This window comes from Ascidia mentula, chromosome 6, assembly GCF_947561715.1.
Source record: "Ascidia mentula chromosome 6, kaAscMent1.1, whole genome shotgun sequence".
Classification (NCBI taxonomy): Eukaryota; Metazoa; Chordata; class Ascidiacea; order Phlebobranchia; family Ascidiidae; genus Ascidia; species Ascidia mentula.
Window position 1 is genome coordinate 7,538,193 of NC_138571.1, and position 23,969 is coordinate 7,562,161.

A 23,969-nucleotide genomic window follows, 5' to 3' on the forward strand; every position below is an offset into this window, starting at 1 on the left:
GAACTTCAGAGATATGAATATAGACGCCGTTATTGATGGTTGGCTTGCTGAAGTGTTCCAAGAAGAGGGAGAAAACATGTTACAACCTTCGAATGGCCGAAACGCTTTTAAATTTGAAGCAATCCCTGAAAAAAAGTCATCAAAACCTTTTGTACAACTGCCCTTAAATATGCAGCAAACTCCAACAAACAAAAGCGAAAAAATCGAAAGACAAAGGAGTGTTTTAGGGGAAATTGGGCAAAACACGAGTTCATTATACATACCGACACCATGCAAAAAAGAGAACTCAAAAGTGATGGCCTTCGAGGATCCCTGGCTTACAATTTCAGATCGTAAGTCAAAGCTAGCGACCCACCGCACTATTTTGCCTGGCGGACGAAGTCGAAGTGCAAAACGAAAAGCGGCCAGTGACAGAGAACGGATACGAATGCAAAAAGTAACCGATCAATTGTTGACCCTAAAGGAGCATTTACCTGACTGTCTTTTTGACAACCATTGTCCTTCAAAAGTGGTTATACTTCGACAAGCTATTTGTTACATAAAGATGCTGTCTACCACAATTGAAAAAAAGTATTAAGTGTTCAACGCCTACTTAGCATCATGTTCGTGTTTATTTTGCATATTTTATTGTTGCTCGTTGTTTCTCTTCGCAATAAATCAGTGATTCTCAAAGTAGGCGCCAACGCCCGCCGTATTTTCCATTTTAAAGGAGGTGCTGGAGAATAAATAAGCAATCTAAGGGCGCTGAGGAAAGTGGACAGTTCAGCATTTAGTGATCACAGCTGTCAGTTTAAGAAACTGGTGTTGTTGCATCAGCCTCGCATCGCAGTGATTTTCATGGTTTCGCGGTTTTCGATTTTTTTGGTTAGGCAAAGCAGAAATTGTCGAAGAATATATAGCCTAAGTACCAAACACCAAAAACAAAAATTTACGTTTAGGTGAAGAAAAAAGACTAGAATTACAACTAGCGCGTCTGGCAGTTAAATTACATTGATGTGTGCGTTGACTGTCTCGTTAGTGGGTAAAATAGCAGCATATAAAAAAAATCTTAAAATCAAATTATAAACAAGTTCTGCTAATTTGTAAAAGTCACTTTTGAAAGTTCTGCAAAATATTTTATAATTAACGAAATTTTCTAATAACTTAGTTGAACGAACTGACAAAAAACAAAACAGAAACCTAAGCTTTAGTGTACGGCTGCAGTCTGTTTCGATGCGATCAAGATTTATTCGCCGTAGTAAAAGCGCACACAACAGTCAAGTTACTGCTAGGCGCTCTAGTTGCCGTTAATTCGAGACGCTTTTCTTTGTATGAGCATAAACTTTATATTTATATTTTACTTCGACAATTTCTGTTTTGACTATACGTAAAATTTTTTCACAAAAGAATGTAGGGCTGCGCTACACGCGTGTTAGTAAACAATTCCTATCTAAACCAATTTATTTTTAGGCAATCTTTTCCTGCAGCATTGCCGATTGAGGTTTAGATTCACCAAGCTTTTCGAGGTGCGAATAACAAAAGTGTTTGAGAAATAATTGTTTACTAAGTGAAAAAACAAATGTTGTTGTTGAGTTTTGGGGGAAGTACCGTACCAACGTGAATTTGCAAAAAAATGTGGTTTATCCGATATGTTTTATGGGAATTTTCTTAGTTTTTGATTATTAAAATTTTAAAACAATCGAATCACTTATCTGTTTAGATTTAGTTTTATCATTTAACTCCAACCATATTGATCCCAATATACCAGAAAAGTCAGGCACCATTGTAATAATTGCTTGGGCACAGACATATTGATAAAATTTAGTCGTTACCTAAAATGTGATTGTGATATTCTATTAATTTCTTATAAACTAGAAGTTTTTATAGGAGAGTGGAAGAACCCTTTCAAAAGGGATTAATGTTGACACTGGTGGGCCTGGTCATAGAGCATATATACTTCCCAGGTGGCTTTAATATTATCATGTAACAATAAAAATGTTTTGACTTCATGAAATCCACCCAACCAGCAACACTTCTTTCACATGACACAAATTAAACTTCAATTTCAAATGTTACTATAACAGCTTTGTGTCAACGCTTCTAGTTTTAGAAAACATGTTTCGCTTTTTTTAAGCGTTTTAGCATTTAGTTATGTCTTTTCTGTTTATTTTGTTTGTATAGAACTGAAGATGCCTAATAAAAAGCAAAGCATGTTTTCTAAAACTAGAAGGGTTGACACAAAGCTGTTATAGTAACATTTTTAATTGAAGTTTAATTTGTGTCATGCGAAAGAAGTGTTGCTGGCTGGGTGGATTTCATGAAGTTAAAACATTTTTATTGTTACATAATAATATTAAAGTATTGTAGTCATGGTAGTTTGGTTTTGTGTAACAACTTGGTATGGTTCACATTGAATAACTGCATCAATCAAGCATATGCATGCTTTGAGAGTGTCAGATTGACCGTTAGGCAAACAAGGCCCAGGAGCCTGTCAAAAATCAAGACCACCTAAACACCATTGTAACATAAGCTCATTAGCAAATAGGTCAAACATTGTTGTACGTTAAAAGTCAGTTCATTCACATATTGACTTCAAAACATTCATTGTTTTGTTTTTACTTTTGGTGACATGTTTATTTAGATTTGATGGATTAGTCTTGTAAAGGGTCCAAACATCTTGCTGTGGTTAAACAATAAATATGACAACATCATACAATGTCAACCGATCCCACCTCCTCTGATTTTGATCCCCTGAAGGCACTGTACTCTGATAGCACAGATGAAAAAAAATCAACCATAAAAGTTTATGATAATGTTGCAACATTTGAGGCAAAACTAAAACGACAGAGTTTAAAAAGTAATGATGAAGAAAAGGTACTTTGTGTTTATTTTAATTTGGCAGTTTTTGTATTTGATACTTTTTTGATCCTGTAAATATTCCATGTATAGTTGTGCTATTAATATTTAGGCTTAAAAACCAAATCTATATTTGTGTTTAAAATTTATCAACTGAAAAATGTTTTGTAAACAGGTCAAAAAGGATCCTGTGTCCAGAAAAAGCAAAAGCTTTTCTCAAAACAAAAAACTTCTGGAAGAGGCAGATAAAAGGGATTTGAGTAAATTAAAAGAAATGATGGAAACCAGAAAGAAACTAGATGCACAAAAGTATGAAGGAAAGTCAGAAAAAGAAGTAATATGTGAATTGTGTATGAAAATTTTTTAGTTGTAAAATTTTGCCTTTTTGCAGGATTTTATCCACAAGAAATTAAAAACACAAAAAAATATCTTTACATCAATGGAAGGTAACTGCTTGTTTAAGTTATGTTTGAATTTTTATGATTTTATGAAAGCCTTAATTGCAAGTTTCTGTTTTACTATAAACTGCATATTCAGTCATAATCATGTGATGGTTTGCTTTTGCACAACAATTAAGTGTTCCAAAGTACTGTCACGACTTTCAACATTTATTTTTTTTCATTTAAGCTTAGATTGAGTTTACAACAATGTATGATGAATTTCTCAGTAGTTATCTGTAAAATGTAATTTCCTTTCATGCTTGCCAGAATATGTTGTTTGGATAACGTTTTTGTAGTCTTGAAGCATGGTCCAATGAAAATGCTTTATAAACTTGTGACAAAGAGACAAAGATGTCATGTTTATGTTCGACACTTTTGTGGACTAAGAGGAGTCTTGGTCGGTTTTATTGTTGCTTTTGACCGATTTATGAACTTGGTAAGTTCAAATATTGCATTTATGTGGAGATAAATATCTGAAACCTAAACAGAAATTTTTATTGTGTAAGCTGCAGACAGATGGCCACTGTTTCGACCTAAAAGGTCTCATAAGTGCAGAAATTTTTATACGTGTTTCACTAAAATTAGCTCAGTTAAAACAATTTTTGAATTCCATATCCCAAAATTATTGAACCAAACTAAAAAATATCCTGAAAATTAATTATAATGAGTTTTTTCAGACCATGGTTGACATCGATGAAATTTTTTGTATTGCTCCACGTGGAAAAGTCAAATATCACCAAAAGCCACTTTCAGTAACGCAGGTACTGTTTGTATTTAAAATTTACATTCATACAAGTTACTCTTGAAAAAATTTAAACAAACATATTATTTAAAATACAGCTAAGACAAGCAGTACAAGTCCAAGGCAATAAAAAAGGTATGATAATTTCATCCCATGTATTTTAATTATTATCTTAAAGTACAAACCACATTGATTAAAGTTCCCACGCTTTCAAACAAGTAATTTGTGTGGGTATTTTATTTCTACAATTGCCTGCAAAAAATGTTTACTGTGAACCATATGTGTCTATTTATTGTTAGGCGTACATCCTGACACAAGAGGGCAGCAGAGATCCACAGCACAGACAATTTCCTCAAAAGAAGAATCGCCAAGCAGAAACTCATCGCAAAAAGAAATAATTCGCTTGAAGGGGAAACAAGCCAGGCTTGATACGTTTTCTGGAGGATTCCCGCAACTTTATCAACGACATTTGCAGCAAATTTATGTGCGTGGGGACAGCGTTGTGTTAATATCAAATGACATTTAACTCCGAAAGCGTTTTTTTGTTTATTGCTAATAAATTTTTCTCGACTTTTGGATGGCTCATAATATAAAAAATTTTCAGGATAACTGTCTCGTGATATACATTGTAGTGTAGCTGCATAACAATTTATTTAAATTATCCCTAAGCAAAACTTGGTTAAAAGCAAAATGACACTTGACACAAAAATATATTCTATTATTTGCTACAATTGGTCACTTTAGTTTTTGCATGAAAAAGGTTTGTTGATGACGTCAACACTAAATGCAATTGGATGCCTGTAAATGAGTCTCCCTGGCTTCATTGGAATTCATACTTTCAATTGGACCGCCCGCGGCAATTTAAAACCCGCATTGCAATGCGTTCATTCTCAGGGGCGTTGACTGAAAAACGCCTTCCATTGCAATTAACTTCGTTACGGGCCAGACAAAGCCGCCTGTTAAAACCTGTTGCAGTGTCACGATTATATTTTAGAATGTATGTTCGCACTTTTAGTTGTTTGCAAAATACGTTGACGACACATGGTATACATTATGCAATAATTGCTACTCAAACAAATATTTGGCGCAATGCTGCAGTCTAGGTTTGAAGCGAAGTCATTGCTTCAGCTTTCTCAACAAAACGGAACTTGGTCCTTACCTAGGACAACATTATCCACTTGTAACAACAATCTACACCTAGCACACGTGATTTAGAAATAGGGACCGACAATAAAATTCAAAATAAAACAAACGATGGAGGTATGATTAAGGAATAATGCTGGGGAGATAGATAGGGGAATCTTTAATATGCGAAAGTGTAAGCAGGTTTGCCTGTAATTGTTTTTAAAAGCATGCCCTGCCTCTAGTGTGATAGGTTTCAGCAATATAGAATGATATCTACTCATGCGGAACTGCATCCCATATTGCAAAGACCGGAAAATACTACTACACCGGGTCACAAAGTTTTTTTCCAAACTTGATCCACATATAAGCTTATGTAGAATAAAAATCTGAACGAATTTTTATGGTTAGGTGTGAACAGGGCAACTACCGGTTGTTTATGGTTATATATTTGAGTTGAAATACTACCCGAAATCGTAACTTTAATATTTGTACAGATTTCTATAATGTGGATCAAATTTGAAAAAAAATCGGTATAAAAGTATCTTCCGCAAAGAACTTACCTGCATGAGACATATTTTTCGAAACATGTGCTCCCCGCTTTCAAAATTTAAAGAAAACCGTGTTTGGACAACATGAGCAGGTAAATAATGAACGTTCACGTATTGTGTCTGCTGTGCGCGGTATAAAAGTACAAAGTAAGTACAAAAAAAAGTAAATTTGTTCTACATGTGAAAAAACATGTTTTTTTGGTTATACAAAGCAATACGACATGTATTGCTTTTTGCTTACCCTTTTTAGTTCAACGTCTCCAAAGATAATGTAGTGAAGGCCTACTGTTAGTACGAGTCTATTTTCGCGACACTTTTGACACACCCTATTAAAGTTTTGTAAAAAAACGTTTTACTCAAGGGCTACTTTGTGTTTTTCATGGCGTCCTAAATAAATAAAGGCATGGACGTGTAAAAATTATGTTGACTAACAACTAAAGGCCGCCTTTAGAAGGTTGAGTAGTTATACTCGAGCACACAGGTTACCGGTTGCAACTTATCAAATCATAACACAAAAACAAAACAAAATTATGTTTTTGTGAAAAATTTTTTTTTAACAAGTGCATACATTACGTAATGGCTTCAGGCATGTACAACGAATTCGCCACACATGAACTGGGAACAACCAGGTCAATGAAAGAGGGTTAGGCGTTTTGCTTGGATGCGCTTGGTTACACAAGAGGCGCGCTCTCTTTTTTGATCTCAACCATTCGAGCAAGGCATTATGACCTCATACTGCGCCGGCTGGTGATACAATAAACGAAGAACGCGGCGTGGAGGAATTTCAATTCTCTTTGATGCGCTTGTTCCGCTCAAATAGCCCGCGGCAGGTTTTCAGCCACGTAAGGCGTGCTGGATTTCGCTAGCCAGCGGAATTTTCCACTTTTGGGCTTGAACAGAAATTCTTTAAATTCCAAAAAGCTCGTCTTTGCGGTCGTTTCTTCCTTCTTACTTATATTTTTCAGTCTTCTTTTTAGTTACCAACAAATAGATTCATGATCTGATGCGAGCTCTTCAAGACACAAGTAGGTCAAGGAAAAAAATCGCCTCTTTCGTTGACTGTGACTGCTGCAATAAGCGCAACCCGTAAAAACACCATTCTAATTTTATCGAACGAAAGTTGCGGTTTGAAATTGGGAGATAGCCACAACACGTTTGTCATATTTAAGGTTGTTTTACTCATTTTTTCAATTGTATCTTATTACTGTTTTGAAACATCTTATTAGTGTTTGCAACAAAATCGTTGATGGATTTACTTTCCAGTTCTTGAACGCAAACAATTCCACTTATTTATGACTTATACCGCTCTCTATCGTCCATAGAGCTGGACAAGTTTCCGAGATTCACTGACGTTGAGTCATAAGTAATCAATCGGGCATATTTCAACATGTGAATCATCCAAAATTTACCTGTTGGGCAATGTGACTAGGGCTCAGAATAATTTAAATGACGATTGTTTACTGAACAGTACAGCCAAATTGTACAAAAATTTGCACTAAACGTCACGTAGACCGCAACAAACCCTTCAACGCATAAGTCCATTAACACCACACAAATTCTTGGTGCCAAAGTAAAGATTCCTAAGTTGTTTTTATCCAGTTAAGTCTTCTCAGGGGTTGGAAATGGGTGACCTAATAGCGCATTTTTAAACAATAAGAGTTAAAAAATACAAGACAAAAAAACTTTTTAACAACAAAATATGGAAGTAATCCATAGGTTTGTGAGTTTTCTTGGTTGTTGGTTGTTTTTGTTACATGTGTGGAAAACTAATTGCTGTAAAAAGTGTGCTTTTGGACTTTGTTTGCGAAACTTACAGTTTACACAGCTCACGTAGTAAACGACTTACACAAAGTAATCACCACTTAACCTAGTAACTGTAGATTGTAAAATCATGACAAACTGCCAACTACTGTTGCCGTGTAAAGACGTTTGTTTGAATATTTGCGTCTGGATTTAAACACAGAGATCCCGGTCACGTTGAAAGAAGTTTAATCGGTCAAGAGTGGTTTCTTCACACAAGTGTGTCACCGACCAGATTGTATCAAATTTGTCTGAAAGAAAATAACAAAGCATGCCAGTAAATTATTTCAATTAAGAATATACATAAAGGCTATATGGCATTGATTGTTTTGTTTGTTAACTGTTGTGTTTTTCTGTTTAAACCCCAAAAATTTGAATTAAACATCCTCAAACTCAAGTAATCATTTAATCAGTTTGTTGATATCAAAATATAGTTAAAATGTTTTTTGGCGTTGATTAAGTGCCAGCGAGACCGATGGGAGATTAATTATTTCCGTTGCGTCACCGCACGATACGGGACAGCTTTTCACCAACTCAAAAGTAGACGTCATGCCGTCGTGCGTGGGTTGCAGTTTAGGGCGTCGGATATCTCAAAAGGTTCCAATCGAACGAGGCAGTACGGTTGGCTGTGACTTAGCATGCCCCTACTTGTTAAAAGAGATACTAATTTTAAATACCGGATTATAACAATCTTTGTGAAGTGTATAGACTAGGCTACAAAAACCTATCTTAGCTAAAGAGCTGTAGATAAATTGCAATTAACAACTGCTAGTGCAGGCTGATCATACGCAGCATCGTGTATGTTACTGCAAAATGTACATTGTACAAGCAACAACCAAATATATATGTATGAATAAATTTCTGCAGGAGCGTTCTTGTGAGTGCTAGTTTTTCTTTACGAATGCCTATTGAAAACCTTTTTCAAGAAGCTTGCCATTAAAATGGTTTCATTGCTTCGCATAAATGAACTGCCGGTATTACGCAATGAACGGCGACAGGCTGTGATTGGATGTAGCTTGTAAATGTTTCCTGGTTGCTTCCTTTGAGCGAACACGATATGCAAACGCCCTGTGTGTATGTGTGCGTGTGTGTGTGTGTGTGTGTGAGTGTGCATGACAGTGCGTGTAACTGGCTGGCTTGCGGCATATGTAGCATCTAGCCTGGCATAGCAAATTGAGAGGCCGGCCTTTGCACTCTTTTGGCTGACACGTTGGTCGATCCAAGTTACTGGGTTGTTTTATCAACATGTTTTACTTCAGATGCACCAAAGGAACACAAGAATAGCCACAGTTAAGGAGGTGAGAGTTCTTAAAAAAAGGTTTGGTTGATGGATTAGCTTACATGAATACCATCAAGGACATGTTTGAATTAGTGCGATTCCTATGTTGAATATGAAATTAGGACAGAATGCGCTGGTAATATTTCAGATTAACAAGTCTACCTACGGTACGTTAAGTTTACGTTTCAAGAAATTAAACGCAAACTTGCGACGACTGATTGCTTAGTTGCAGAAATTTTAAACTGATAATAAATTTCGCTGTCGAAGAGATATGGAGACAAACTTGCACTTTAATTATTTTATGTTACTTCCTACACGACTCGGTATTCACAATAGGTTTGACACGCTTTCTGATTTTGGCGGGAAATTTTCACAACGTACCGCATGGTACACGCCCAGCACGCATTTGCTTTATATGCGTTACGCCAAGGCTGACTCCGCACAAAACCATGAGCTGATCTTGCTGATATAGATCGGTATCTGCATAGTATTTAGTGAGTTTAAAACTGTTAAAATACACTGTGTAGTGTGCAGGATTAATTAAATCTAATCACTTTTGGTTAAAATAAAGTTCGCCTTGTAATAATTATAAATTTGCTTGTGTATGCTAGAGCCTCAGAAGTGTCGTAAACTATTGCTAAATAGACCCTGCGTAATGTACGAAAGGATATTTTATATTTCATTTAGGACTAATGCAATAAAAATAAAACATTTTGTTCAACACATACATAGTTAGTAGGACATGTTTGGGAGATCTGTGTGGCGTTCACCGATCTCCATCAGCAGGCGCTTGTTCGGTAATCGTTTTAACTAAGTGTAAGCGTTGAAGCGAATCGAGTAACGTCTTGGTGGAACACATGAAGGCGAGGCGCTAAGCGAACAGGAAGTGGAAAACGGCGGGAAACCGCTTTGGCGGCAGCTTGCAGACTTGGGGGAAGCTCGATCTCTTGTTTTCTGCTTTCAAGGAAAAAATGAGGTCACACCGCTTTTTCTCTTTGTATTGTTCCAAACGCGGTATGTCACACATGAACGCTTCAAGTTTGCTGTAGAGAGCGGTCATTGTGAGATCACAATAACAAGAGAGAGGGGACGCCGCAGGCAGCTCCTCCTGGCTGTTTGCTTGAAAACAACGTGGCAAGCGTTGTCATTAAAGGTTGCGTGGTGCCTTTTTCTCGACGCATTCCAGAGGTGCGCCTTGCACGCGATGGGAGAGGAAATGTGCGCAATGGCGGCGTTGCGCTCTTGTCGATAGTTTGCCACCAATTTTCGGCGAATGCGAAATAGGAGTTACGACATGGGTTCGTGCATTTGTTAACTGGATAGTTTCATAACTATACCAAGTTTATGATATGCAGAGCTAATCGTAGAACAAATTCGGCTACTTTTCAGCAGTTTTTATTTTCAGTGAATGTTTATTGTTTAATAATGATTTTGTGTAGTTTTTTTTTTGCATCGTGTTAATGCAGTATCGAAAATGTTCGTCAAACTCGCAGTAACAGAAAAGACCCGCTTTGTGTGGCGATGGTGTCCACAGGAGCTAAAGGGCGCGGCTGGACAATGCCCGGTACTCTGACGTCACAGTGGAGGTATACCTTGTTGTGGTTAAAAATTACAACGGTAGCTTTCACTGTAACACTAGAGCGGGAGTTCTCGTAGTCCATTGCATTGCTCTTTTAGTTTGCTCATTAGCTGCATAAACATGGATGTGGTTTGTTTGTATACTGATTGTGACAAAAATGTTTTTGACACGAATTAATATGTACATAAACCCCTAATAAAAATAAGTATCAAAGACAATTCTGGAAGTAATAACATCTTAGTAGTTTTTATGCAATGTAAATCCTAACAATACCAGTTTTGCAAAGTATATTTTATTTATAGGTTACCTTGTGTGGAAGAATATTATTGAATTAAAAGACAATGGACTTCATTCGTTTCTTTAATGCCATATATCTTGTCTCATCTGAAGCAAAATAACCTTTTTCTGTTTATCAAGTTGGTGTAAATATGAAGAGCCAAACAAAACAGCCTATGCCATATATCATCAATTAAGTATTTAATTAGAAAAATCGACCACAAGAAACATCCAACAAACTTAGGAAAGTAAACAATCTTACCCTTACAACCACTGCATTCTTTAGAAATTACTCCCCATGGCAAGGGAAGTTGCCCATTGTACAGCAATTGCTAATGGATCGGCCACAATGTGGGTCTGTTGCCTAGAAGCGATTTCAATTGGTGTCTTTTCATCCATTGAAAAACTAAACTCCTTTCACATGTTTTTCAGCTTACAGCTAGATTCCTCCTTTCAATTGGTCGTAGATGGTAACAAGTTTAGGATGAATCAACAAGTCTGCTGTGGCATTCACAAAAATGTATTTCCCATTTTGGGTATGACATGAAATAATACAAATTGATTCAAATCACTCGAGCAAAGCACTTCAAGCATCACAAACAAACTGCATATTTCAAATCTACAGAAATTTGCTCCCACCAATCATACTCAGAGACTCTTTACTTCGCAAATGTTTTTGGGTATTATCCTGTCTAGTTTTTGTTACAGGGAATGGCAAGAAATCTATTGATTTTCTTTGTAACACATCCACTCTCCATAATGGGACTGGAGAAGAATCACTTTTTGTCAGACAGGACACGGATATAGTTGAAAATAATGACAATCGAGGTGTTTTAAAAAAGTGTTGTCATTACTGAATTTGGCCAAGGGTCGTTGCAGATTACGTAGATAGTCGTATAAAATCGCATTTAACCATTAATTGCAATTTTTTGTCTTCACCTGATATCAACACAAACAATAAAAAGAAAACGTCATGGCTTTTGGTGTTCTTTCTTCCGCAACGAAGTTACGATTGACTGACCTAGTAGAATTCCGCGAAGTTAACTGCGAGACTGATTTGAGACGAGCGGGAAAACGCCCAAAGCAAACTAGGTATCTCCTGTTGTTTGACATCTCGCTGAAAAAGCGGGAGTTTAATCAGTGACTCCTTATGTTAATATTTGTTCTCTTCATTCCTAAACCAGGAAAAATGAACATGTGCTTGTGGCTACGGTGTGTCCGAAGTTGTTTGTAAATATCTTCAAATATTGGCAACAAGTGTTATAAACTATAAATAAGGAACTGCAGGTTAATTGTTGCTCCTTTCGCAAATTTTGCTTAACTGTTCGTGAATTACACACTGTTGCAGGGTGTAAAAGTGACAAGCTGAGATTTAGCTTCAGGCATCCAAAGTTGTTTGCCTCCAAACATCTAAAAAAACTGCTATATCACGAAAATAATTGTTCTTAAACCTGAAACCAATAGCTTGTTTAATTATAGTTCTTCCGGCGCCAACGTGAAAAAATTTGCATTCTTGATCAAGTTTGGTAGGCTATGTTCGGGAAAGGCAACGCATTTTTGAAGACAGATCAATTGTTTCAAACTGACGAGTAACAGCTTGTGCAAAGCAGTGAATATTTATTTATTTCAATGCAAATACAGATGTGACCGTTAATCGATCCGCCAACTCTTATTTCAGATGATGTACATATACCCTGCCACCGCGCGACAGAAACACACAAAAGTGCGTCCGCTTGGCGACAACCAGAGTCTAACCACCCTAACATACTAAATGTTGGGCATACCAAGTAGATTTAGAGATTCGTGCAAAATATAACCTGGGTTACAATACTGGAATGACAAAAAAATTGAAATCATGTCAGAAACATATCTTCTACGTAGCACCATACGCGAATAAACATTATTTTTAACTAGTGGTTCTCAATCTTTTTTTAATTTGCTGACCGGTAAAATTTTAAAACATATTTTACGACCAGGTGAAGTTTTAAATGAATAAACAGAACATGTTGGCAAAAAAAGATTATCTAATAAAGAAAAGCGTGGATTCCACATCAGAAGAAATTTAGTTGATATAAAATTTCCTGCTGTGTTTTTAAAACAATACGTGCTAAACGCTGCTTAACAAAATTATATGAAGGCTGTAGGCTATAGTACCATAGTCAAAGATCTGTATCCTAGTCAATATGTAAGGAAACGGCGGTAGAAAACCCCTGTTTTATAGTGTTCGACTTCCATCTACAGATGAACTATAATTTAAAAAGTAGCCGATATTCATAAAACACTATTACCACATTGCCAATGTTACCTCCTCATAATATCAATTACTATAAACTGTTGGTCATCATGCTACCAGGTGGTAAAAAGCTATTTTTATTTTTTTCCTCATAATATGTTACACCACTTAACAAAACACAGTTATAGTGACAAAAAATGTCTAAATTTATTTTCATTTTTCACCAGTGGAATTGTCTTGGGCATGTGTTGGTATCTCCACTTGCCTGACAACAAAAATCGCCACATTTGCGCCACAGTTAATTTTGGACGGTAACCGCTCCTTTCCTGGAGAAAATTTTTTGGATCCACCCCGGGTTGCCGAACTGACCTTACCAAGATTTTTCTTTTTTGGGGAAATTTTATGTGTGTTTGCGAAAATTTCCGGACTTGCATGGAAATTGCTCGTTTTCATTGAAAACTAATTTTCTTTCGACATTGCAAACTTTCAACCAAAGTTAAGACGCACATATCAAGACCTAATAATTGGAAACTGCCAAGAAATTCCAATGGTAAAACGTTTTTTTTTCAGCCAACACAAAGTGAAACGGGTAAATTCTCGCCAGAAACACAAACATAAAAGTTATGTAGCAATATATCAGAGTGTATGATAAACACCGCGTTCAGGTTGTTTGGATCCGGAATTGCAAACTGCAATCTGTGTCAGCACATACTGATCCTGATAAGAAACAAGGTCGCTAACATGGCCTATTTAATAGTTAATCATTCTCAGGGAGATAACAAACTAGTTGTCAGTTACTTGTACTTTTCAAGCTGACTTGAAGATTTTGTTGCTTGTATATTATACTGCTACTCACTTTGTTGATGCATGCAGATTTGTAGAAAAGGCTTTTAAATAAGGCAAAAATTCCCTTGTCAGGTTTCAGAAATTATGTTGTTAGACAAAATTAGTACAGGTGGTTAGAATAGAAGTATCTCGGTCGAAAACATTCAGGTGCCTGTCGCTGCTTGATTTAAGACGGCCCTTATAGTTCGATGTAAATAATAATGTTGTCTGAATGTCACCGCGGGCCTGTCGAAAATTGTGACCATAACAGTGTCTTCCACAGACATTTAGTTATTCTAATATTTATGTAGCAGAGGATGGTCCAACCTTGATAATGGCTTCAAAGTCACTTTTAATAACATTAATTTGTTCTGTTATGTTGTCACAACTGGTAATGACATCATCTCTGGGAGTGGACATGGGCGACTGTCTTTGTATGTGCGACGAGGGTAACGAGTATATATCGCCTTCAACAGTGAGTATTGCGTCTTGCGAAAAACATTCTGAAATAAAATATTTATTTATTTATTGGGGTAAATACCTATACAAAGAGGTATCATGCATACGAGTGCTGCGTGAAAACAAAACATTATACTCGCCTGAACTCCCGAGTCTACATTGACAACTTGTTTGCGGTGATTCATATGCGGAGAAAAAAACATGCCCAGGAAAATATTTGTTGATTAAAAATATGGCGTGTGCATTTCCTTTGCAGGGCGGAAAATTTCTTGACAGCATAAAGGGATTGAAAGGTGATATGGGATCACCGGGAAACATAGGATTGCCGGTAATTAAATTTTGATTTATTTTTAGGACGGCCTGAAAATGGTCCGTAATTAATATTTTTAAACATTCTTTTACAGCAAATACACTTTTCTTTACCTCCAAGTTATTCATTTTCAAAACGTCGCATGTAGCAAAAATATTTAAGATGATGCCACTAAAACCTCTGTGCAAACAGGGCGCCGATTTTTACCATTTTCTTTCACAGTTTTGAGTGTTTGGCACGTAGCGACACTGTTATAGACACGGGTGGCGTGACTCCGAACACACGAACGCTATTACTGTCAACCAAAATCCATAAATTGAATTAATACTATATATTCTTTTGCACAATAATTTTTTTGTGTGTGAAATTATTAAACCTATCTCGGTCACGCATATCCTGCAGCGTGAACTCCGATCTTCTCGATATTTATTTTGGAAAAATTTATAATTGGAGTCGTTATGGTACAACAGCATTTAACTGACATGTTACGTAACGTTGAAAACTTAATACCATTATCAGTTTGCTCTCCCATAACAGCAATGAAATACTATGTTATGTCCCAAAAAAATTAATTTGGAACACATTCTTTTCTTTTGGAAAAGCATTGGTGTATCCATGGGTTTCCAAGGCATCCCACCCCATATGAGAAATATTTTTGTCTATTTATATATTTAAATATATATTTAAAACGCAATTGTAAATACCAAAATCTATGTAAAAACCAGCATCTTCTTTAACGTTCAGCTGAATCCAAATTGTGTATTAACTGGCTATTGTTTCCAAACACATGGCATTGTTAACGAACACTTTGCATTGTTACAAAACAAACGCCACTTTTTATTAAATTCGAGACAAAGAAGCATAGCAACTAGTGATGTTCCCAGTTCGAAATTATCCGGCCCAGCCGGATCCGGCAGTTTGTTAACACCGATTCGTGTATTTTATCGGTATGGCAAAAATATTTGATTGCCAAACAGAATGCTATGTTAAGGTTAGCTTATCATGAGTGAAACAAATCAACGTGGGCATTTATTGATATGGTATAACACGTCACGAAAAACCCGGATCCGGCGCAAGACATCACTAACAGCAAACCATTGCATTTTTATTTCTATTGTATTCAAACTTGTGTATAGGACTAAATGGAAGAAATATATTAGGCTGAAGTACAAGAAACCTATGTAGTCTATAATTTATGGTCGAGTTTTATCGAATACAATGCTTTGCTTCAAAGTCCGCCGGGTCGTTCTAATGCGTTATTACCAGGCTACCACATTTTTGTCATTCGAAGCGCACGATAATTTTGTTTCGCTGTTCTACATCACGCAATAAAAAATCGACACCTTGCATTTAAAGCACAAAAATGTAAGCGTGTACAAAATTTAATGAAGTTGTTTTTTAACAGTTTGGGGGCAACAATGTTTGTCTGTTTTGTTGACGTTTGCCGAACAGGTTTGACTTATTGTGTTAATGAAGTCTGTAAACATGTTTATATTTAAGTGATGACTTTCAACAATTTAATTTTTTGTGGTATCAACCAAGATCAAATATAAAGCATGACGTCATTTGAGGCAAGGTAGCATAGAAATAAAGTCGCACACGTGACCTGAAATATTACCAAAGATTCCTACATTATCAGTATTTTTTTAGTTAAACAATAAATAAGCTGCACAAAGTGAACCCTTTACAACGGCGTATACATGGTCTGAGAATAGAGCATGAAACTCTACACCATGATTGTTTTTTATAGAAATTTGATCAGGCAAGCATTACGTTCACATCCACTATCCACAGTTCACAGAAAATTATATTCACAACATAACATAATCTAATGAGTGGATTTATTGTAAGGTTCGAGAAACACAAGGACCTAACAACCCTAATATCACTTTTTCAGGGAATATCTGGTGCCTCAGGAGAACCAGGAGCCCGCGGACCTTCGGGAGAAACTGGTAAGCATCAGGCCTGTATTAGTTTGTTTTCGTGCCTAATGTTAACACCCATATAAAACAGCTAAAATTCGCTAAAGGGCCTAACCACTTAAACCAGTAATCCCACAACCACTTCCGTACTATAAACCTGTTTAATGTATCATATGTCGCAAATCAACCCATCAGCGACAAAATGCAACAACATTTGTAAAGAAAAAGCAAATTTAATGCCTTTAAACATTGAATCGGTTAATTCCAACTTAAACAGTTTAATATATATTGTTGTTGTAAAAATATAAGTTATAAGTGGTTTTATTTTTCAAATGAATGATTGCGATGGCACTTGCTCGGGTTCATCGTTACTTAGCACTCACAAGAAAGTTGCGCAAATAACGACAAAACTTATTGATCCGACAAAGTTTCGGTTTTCCGAATTTATTCGGTAAAATATTTTTTGGAAAAAACGGAAATAGGCTATGTCTAAAGTGTAGCAATACTCCAAACTTGTAGTATTTATATGTGTCTTTTGAAATTTTGGGTTCGGTCGAAATAGCTAGGCTATATTGTTTCTGTGCATCACAATCAACAATATAATATACTCTGGTGCCCTTATTATACAACGCAATTATAAGTTTATAAGTTTTATAAATATAAGTTTGTGACAATGGAATGTATAAGAAATGAGAAAGAAATGAAAATGCATTCCCCCTCGTAAAAACATGTATTTTCTTTGTTACAAAATTTAAAAAGCGACACCACCTTTTGTAGTATGGCGTTTGACCAAAAGTATCTTGCAGCAACTAATACCTCAAAAAGTTTAAATTACCGTGTTTGTTTTCTGCGAAAGAAAAGTTTGATGGCAATAAAGTTAGTGTTGGTACACAGACGTAGTGTGACGTTAACAAGGAAAATTACATCGGTAAGCCTACATGCTACGAGAAAAAGGGATTTGTATTTGCGTTTTTATCGTTTTTGTAATTTTTTTAAATTGGCAAAAAATTATAATTTCGTTTTGCCTACTAGTAAGTCATTATTTTATGAGTAATGTATATTTTTAACACAGCTTTTCTATATTATACTGGCACTGTCACTAGGCGAGTCTAGTTTAAAAAGTGGCGGGAAAGTGATCTTGGTATGTTCTGTCTCGCAACTGGTCCGTGGTGTGGTGCAAGAAGTGTTGGAATTGTTTTTACAGTTTAACGCCTTACTTTATTGCATTTAAGAATCATTATAAACAATAAAAAAATATTTTGCAGTCAACAAATCTCCTTCAGCAAACGTCTATCCATCATGCAACAAAGTCAAAGCTACAGGCAGAACTACCTCAGGCATTTACAAAATAAAGCCAACTGGACTGCCAATGAACAAGATCGATGTGAGTTTACATGCACTTGTTTGACTTTGCTTTTTATTGCACCAAGTCAAAATTCATAAATATGGCGTTTTAGCAAACATCAGTGAAACATGATGCCTATGTGGTGCTTGTGTTAATTTCAAGCATGCAGTACATTTAGGTTTATTGTGATATGGAATCTGGAGGAGGTGGTTGGACACTTATAGCAAGCATTCATGAAAATAACATATATGGAAAATGCACTTTGGGGGATCGATGGTCTAGTGAACAGGGTGTTGATACCCAGTACAACAGTGAGTATTTTGTATTTAAATAAATATAAACATTTTAAAAGTTTAAGAATATCAATTATGGTAATGACAATGTAATTTTCTGTTAGTTTTACTTTTATTCATGCTGATATCAACAATGTATTTATGTCGGGTACAGACTGGTTCAAGTTGTAAAATTAAATACATGGTTAGTATGCCACCATTCCACTTTGTTCCCTGTAAACCTAAAAGATTGTAATACAACATGTCAATGGAATTTCCTTATATGAAATAATTTTCCAAACCGACCTGAAATCTTCATACTTATAACATAAAAGGATTTCAGTTGCTTTTTTGTGAAAATTTTTTTTTTGTCTTACTTGGTGTATAGGCTCCGGTAATTGGGAAACTTTTTCAACATTTGGAACAGTTGAATCAGCTACAAGTGATGATTACAAAAGTGCAGCTTATAGTTACCTTGTGGTTTGTATAGAAATTTTAATTTTGTTTTCTGGGTGTCCACCTAAAGATCCTGACCACTGAAGTAGGGTAGGGCTTCTTACTTTTTTGTTCAACAAACCCTTTCAAACCAAAAAGAATAAAACAACTAATAGTGTGAAATAATGAATTGCCCTACAACAGACAATTTGTTTCATAAAAATGCCACTATATGTAATTACAGGCTAGTGACATTATGGTGTGGCATGTACCCAATGACGTTTTTCCTTCACAATGGAGTGACAAAGCTTTTTTGAAGTATTACACAACATCTGGATTTTTAAGTCAATATGGAGGAACATTGCAAATTCTTTACTCAAAATATTTTCCCATGACTTCAGTCAATCAATCAGGTTTATTTATGTGTTTTGTTTTGAATGTAAACACTGTCAAAAGGTTTGTGAGATACACATAAATACAAATCATTCAGAAATTTTCCTCAAAGGAATACCTGATTATTAAATTGCGATGTATATTTTTTTGAGTTAAAATACTTAGTGGCTTAGATAGGTTACCATAATATGAAACCATTTCTTAGTTTAATTACCATTGATGAACATTGTGCTGATGTTAAGTTTTTTGGACTTCACTTACAGGTGACTTAACTCCTGGCATGTCAACCATCATGCAAACAATCAATGCTACTGCCCCAGATATAAGAAATCAGGTTTCAGGATTCTACAGATATAACTATGATAGTAGTCAATATACAAGTATTAGTGATGGAGGGGGGGACATGTTTGACACAGGAAACATGGTAATGTTTGTTATTCTTCCACTTAACTCAGTGTGATGTTATTTAACAATTATACATGTTTTGGACCAAAATTTCATAAAAATATTAACTTTAAAAAAATTGCTCATAAAGAACATTTGTTAGGTTTACTATAAAATTGGAGATGGAAGCTGGAAACAAATAACATATGGAAAGACTTACTAGTGAGTAACCTAGTTAGGCAGGTGTAGAATTTTGTTTTGAAATATTTGAACATGTTTTGTAAAAAATGCAGTGATTTGGCTAGTGGAGTTCAAGTTTCAAGTATTTTTGGTCAACCTTTCATTATGCTAATGTGGATAGAAAATCCAGGAGGTGCAATTGATACTTTTGGAATAAAGGTTTGATAAAATTGATCACTCGGATTTTTTTTAAATTATTATGTAATTATGTAGGACTTCAAATTTTTTGGAACATTTTGTGATGTTGGTATATCCCAGTCTTTTTTAATTTAGTTAAGTTATAGACCATAATGATAGCAAACTCCCAGTTCTGGCAACAAGAAAAGTTTCTGGCACTATATTTCCACATTTATTATCCCGTTTTGTTGGGGGGTTATTTAAAAAAACTGTTTAATCTTAAAAAAAATTATATGTATTTATATACATCATGCAAAACCGGTTCAGATTGTAAAAAAAAACTGTACATAACATTTCAAAAAATATATGAAAGGTTCACTCGGGTACAGGAGCTGATAGTGGAGGGTCGACTGTTTCTTATACCGACAGTCTTTCACATGGCAATATTGTATGTGAATACCATTCATACAATGTATATGGTGTTTCTGATCCTTCAATATGTGAAGTTTACTTTGCATGCTATAACGAACAGGTGAACTAGCAAATGACAAGCTAATATTATATTTTTTTGAGTATACTTTGCTAAAAAACTATGTTCTTGGAAAAAACGTGATTTTGTAAGTCTTGTCAAAACTGCATCCTACAATGTATGCATCCCACTTATGCACAGCAATATAAAACATTTATGAAAAAACAAAATGTTAAACACTAAATCTAAACGGTCATATTTGTGCCAACTGTAATTTCACAAAAACTTCAAAGACTTCTGTAGCAATGAATCATTTGTATCATATCTTTTTACTATCAGAATAACTACAAAACAACATATTTCTGATTTTTTTCAAAAAAAGTAGCTTACATCCAAATTGAAAAACTTAAGTAAAAGTAAATGTGGTATTACCTTAAATCTAAAAAACAAAGTTTTCTAATGTTAAAACTTAATGGCAGGACTGGCAATCAACCAGATTTTCAAACTTTCAAAGAGTCTCCTGGAGTTCAGCTACTGATAACTTGCGTAACAGTGTTGAAATTGAAGGTAGTCCACAGAAAGTCATGATGGGATACACCTTGTTGTCGAAGTAAGGATGTTTGTTTAAAAAACATAATAACTAAGTTTGTAGGAAATAAAGTTCATTGTCAGGCATTTAAAATTTTGTGCAAAAAAAAATATATATATATATATCATTGGCAAATATGTAAACATTTTTATTGTTTGATTATCCATTGCATACATATTTCTTTCTATTTTTCAAACTTATTACTGGTGTAACTTTTGATTTGCAGGTGTTTTTTTTTTGCTGCAAAGTAATAATTTGTTTTCCAACAGGCAAGGAGGAGTTAAGGTGACAAAGAATGAAGTTGAAAATGTTTTGTCCAGAATGTTAACTGCAACTCAGGGGATGCAAGCAATTCCAAGTTGGTCAATTTGCTTTGCAATATCATTTTTTTTAAATCTTTCAAAGTGTCAAAGAATTTTTTTGTGCCAGACAGCTTGCGTATGATAAAACAACCCATATTTTAATTATAATTTAATTTGTAGCACTGCATTTTTTTGCAGTGTCTCATTATAACATTATAATAAGTGTTACTTATTAAACTTTTAGGATGGTCACTTTAAATTTGCTATTATCTTGTCTTAATGCAAGCAAAACGGTAGCTTGTCGTTTGCCATAAAACGGGATAAGGGAGGCCAGATCTGTCTGGCGGTGAAATTTGCAGTAAACAACTTTTCGAGCTTGATGCAGCTTAATGCTATTATTTTGTAGCCATCAACTGTTCCCGTGCTTCAGAAAGTTTAACCGTGCCAGTGACATATGCTAAAGGCAACACATCCGAAGTTCTTCGTCGTATTCCGCCAGCCCAGCGTAGTCGAGTGACTCCCGGGTTTCTTCAGTTTCGCCCCGTGGATCCTGAAGGAAATCCCAACGCCTTTTGTCCTGGAGTAAAGTAAGTGTTTCTTAATTTATTTATGACGAGATCAGATTAGCGTTTAAACGTTTCCTCAATATTTATGTACGCTAGTAACATATACACTGCTTATTTCCACGGTTTGTACTTATTATATACCGCACTTGTGTTATTGTAGTGCTTATTTGCAGCAGGAAAAAATGTGGGTTTTAGTTATATGGCACATTGCTGGTAGACATTTTAGGTGGCCCTTGTCCACAAACAAATTGTGTCCTAAAGAAAGGTCTTCATCCTGATGTAATTAATAATAGCCTCCAAAATCCGATAATATGACTGAAATAAATTACAACCTTTATCTCTTACGTTATAAAAAGCAGCGTGCTAATTTTTTGGTCTTGGCCCAATTTTTTGTTGTCGCAAAAGTTTTCAGTCACTTACAGAATATATTGTGAGAAATCCGCAAACCTTAAATTTGAAACCAAAGGTCTACTCTGATAGTAACCTTGGTTACATTAGGAAAGAAACGAACTTCCGCAACCCAGCACCACTTCATCTTAAATGATCATGTCACAACGTTTTTTTACACGAATGGAGTTTCCCATGTTGTAGCATGAACATTTCCCATGTTTGTACGCCTTGTGTTACTTGAGTGTAAGGGACAACATGGCAATTTGTTAAGATGCCTGTTTTAGTTCCAGAAATGAGAATTAAATTTTAAACTGTAAGTTCAGCTAGAGAGCTGCATCTAATGATCAAGTTTGTTACGTCCGTTGTATGCACGGTTTATACGAGAGGATGTTGTCATAGTTACACTCTTCCATACATGCTTGGTTCTGCAGGTCCGAAGCTTGTCGTCAACAGTCAATTTGTATTGGGGGAATCAAACCAAAACCTGATAGTAGTTCGGACATAAAGAACACATGTGGAGATTTTGCAGGTGCTTTCACATTTGTAACTATTTAAGGAAAAAACGATCGTTTCTATCAACTACAACTTTTGTGCGAAAAACTTTGAGTTAATTAATCTGAATATGAATGCCGAAGCTATCATAGGTCTCATTGAGCAGACGTTACGAACACAACTGCTTTCATCATTAGTACTAATTTGGAATGAGTTGCTGAAAGGCGCGCGCCAGTGTCAAATCTAAACTATTAATTCTGGAAAGACTTTATATCCAACACCACAAACCATCACTGATAGCTCCAGACCACTCTGCCTATTTAACACCTGGGTCCTCACTGCAGCCTGTCAGATGTGAAGGGGTGACGTCACCGCCGTAGACCTCCGAGTTAGCTCTGTCACGTGATGTGTTTCAGTTGTGTTGTTGTTTTTGTCTGCTCAGCTACCTGCCAAACTCTGCGCGCGCCTTTCAGCAACTCATTCCGAATTATTTAACTGATGATGAACGCAGTTGTGTTCAAAACATCTGCTTAATGAGAAGTATAATAGTTTTGGCATTCATATTCAGATTTAAACTTGTGGTGTGAATGTAAACACTGATATTTTGGCAGGATGGCGAGGTATGGCTTCCGATACACCTAATGGAACTGAACCAACAGGTTCGGCAAGAGCTAACAGTGACATCAAGTCCACCATTCTCATCTTTGCCCGCTAAATGTCGTCATTGACAAGCAATTATCAAAATTATTGTATTTGTGGATAATTTATGACAAATAAACCAACAAAATAAATGAAACTTGTCTTCCACTGGATTGCAGGCGACGATATGTCGTTCCATAATGTTCGCAAACAAAAACAGCATTGATGTAGTTTTATTAAAAAACTGTTGTAGGTAACCGAAAAAAACTTGGTGATTAATTTCTAGGATGCTGTGTCAGGGATTGTGATAAACAGATAAAACATAATCTTTATTGTTGTGTTTCTGGCTTGTTGATTTTGGATTGTGTTGTAAAGGTAAGATGGCACCAAAGTAAAAGAGAAAGTCCTTCAAACAAAACCATGGTCCTATAAAAGTATAAAGCAGGCAATTACTGTTGCTTGTAAGGAAAAAAGGAGGCGATAAAAAAGTGTTGATGTTTTGTAGCGACTGCACAAACCATTGCTGGTATTGATTGAAATTTTATGTGACACAGAATTCGGCGACACTAATTAAAGATATAAAATTAATTTTAACTTTAATTAGGATTAGTTTACATTATATCTCAAAAGTTTAAAGTTTTGCTTCTCTGTCGAAACTCGCGCCTGAAAACAATGTTTAAATCCCGTTTTTCACACAACAATGCACAAAGGCCTTGCTATCAAATTTCAAATCAATCTGCAACGTTACAAGTGATTGAATGACGCCACTCGTAAACTGAATATCAGCCCCTCACCACGATTAAGGATGGAATAGCTACATAGGAACATTAGGAGACATGAGTTGAAGTGAGAATACCCGGGGCGACCTTGCGAAGCAACAGAATGTACATTAGATTGTACTAGTGAATTTAATTGTTACAGCTATAATATTAGCAAGTTTGTCGTTAAACATTGCGCACAAAG

General features: G+C 35.7%; 2 protein-coding genes across 2 annotated transcripts; both read left to right on the forward strand.

The window, feature by feature from the left end:
- The first annotated feature begins 2,624 nt into the window (after window positions 1-2,624).
- Window positions 2,625-4,591, forward strand: LOC145906034 (U7 snRNA-associated Sm-like protein LSm11). Its single transcript, XM_082993410.1, has 7 exons — window positions 2,625-2,853; window positions 3,011-3,169; window positions 3,227-3,281; window positions 3,572-3,711; window positions 3,953-4,036; window positions 4,116-4,152; window positions 4,317-4,591. Exons 1-7 carry the CDS (start codon window positions 2,695-2,697, stop codon window positions 4,541-4,543), a joined length of 861 nt encoding a protein of 286 aa, XP_082849536.1. The 5' UTR covers window positions 2,625-2,694; the 3' UTR covers window positions 4,544-4,591.
- A 9,425-nt stretch (window positions 4,592-14,016) lies between these two features.
- On the forward strand, window positions 14,017-23,082 carry LOC145907103 (uncharacterized). The gene is made up of 16 exons (XM_082994539.1): window positions 14,017-14,157; window positions 14,398-14,469; window positions 16,349-16,403; window positions 17,639-17,757; window positions 17,897-18,029; window positions 18,379-18,470; window positions 18,670-18,838; window positions 19,082-19,242; window positions 19,366-19,424; window positions 19,496-19,601; window positions 19,933-20,091; window positions 20,508-20,638; window positions 20,887-20,975; window positions 21,326-21,506; window positions 22,307-22,404; window positions 22,979-23,082. The coding sequence occupies exons 1-16, from the start codon at window positions 14,017-14,019 to the stop codon at window positions 23,080-23,082; spliced, it is 1,869 nt and encodes a 622-aa protein (XP_082850665.1).
- The last annotated feature ends 887 nt before the right edge of the window (window positions 23,083-23,969 follow it).

Bases quoted from the DNA above. Each gene is read 5' to 3' on its own strand.
- LOC145907103 (XM_082994539.1), top strand. From the start codon at position 14,017: ATGGCTTCAAAGTCACTTTTAATAACATTAATTTGTTCTGTTATGTTG. The intron at 18,030-18,378 runs GTGAGTATTTTG...CTTGGTGTATAG, and splicing joins TGTTGATACCCAGTACAACA to GCTCCGGTAATTGGGAAACT. The intron at 20,976-21,325 runs GTTGGTCAATTT...ATTATTTTGTAG, and splicing joins GGGGATGCAAGCAATTCCAA to CCATCAACTGTTCCCGTGCT.
- LOC145906034 (XM_082993410.1), top strand. From the start codon at position 2,695: ATGTCAACCGATCCCACCTCCTCTGATTTTGATCCCCTGAAGGCACTG. The intron at 2,854-3,010 runs GTACTTTGTGTT...TTTTGTAAACAG, and splicing joins AAAGTAATGATGAAGAAAAG to GTCAAAAAGGATCCTGTGTC. The intron at 3,170-3,226 runs GTAATATGTGAA...GCCTTTTTGCAG, and splicing joins AAGGAAAGTCAGAAAAAGAA to GATTTTATCCACAAGAAATT.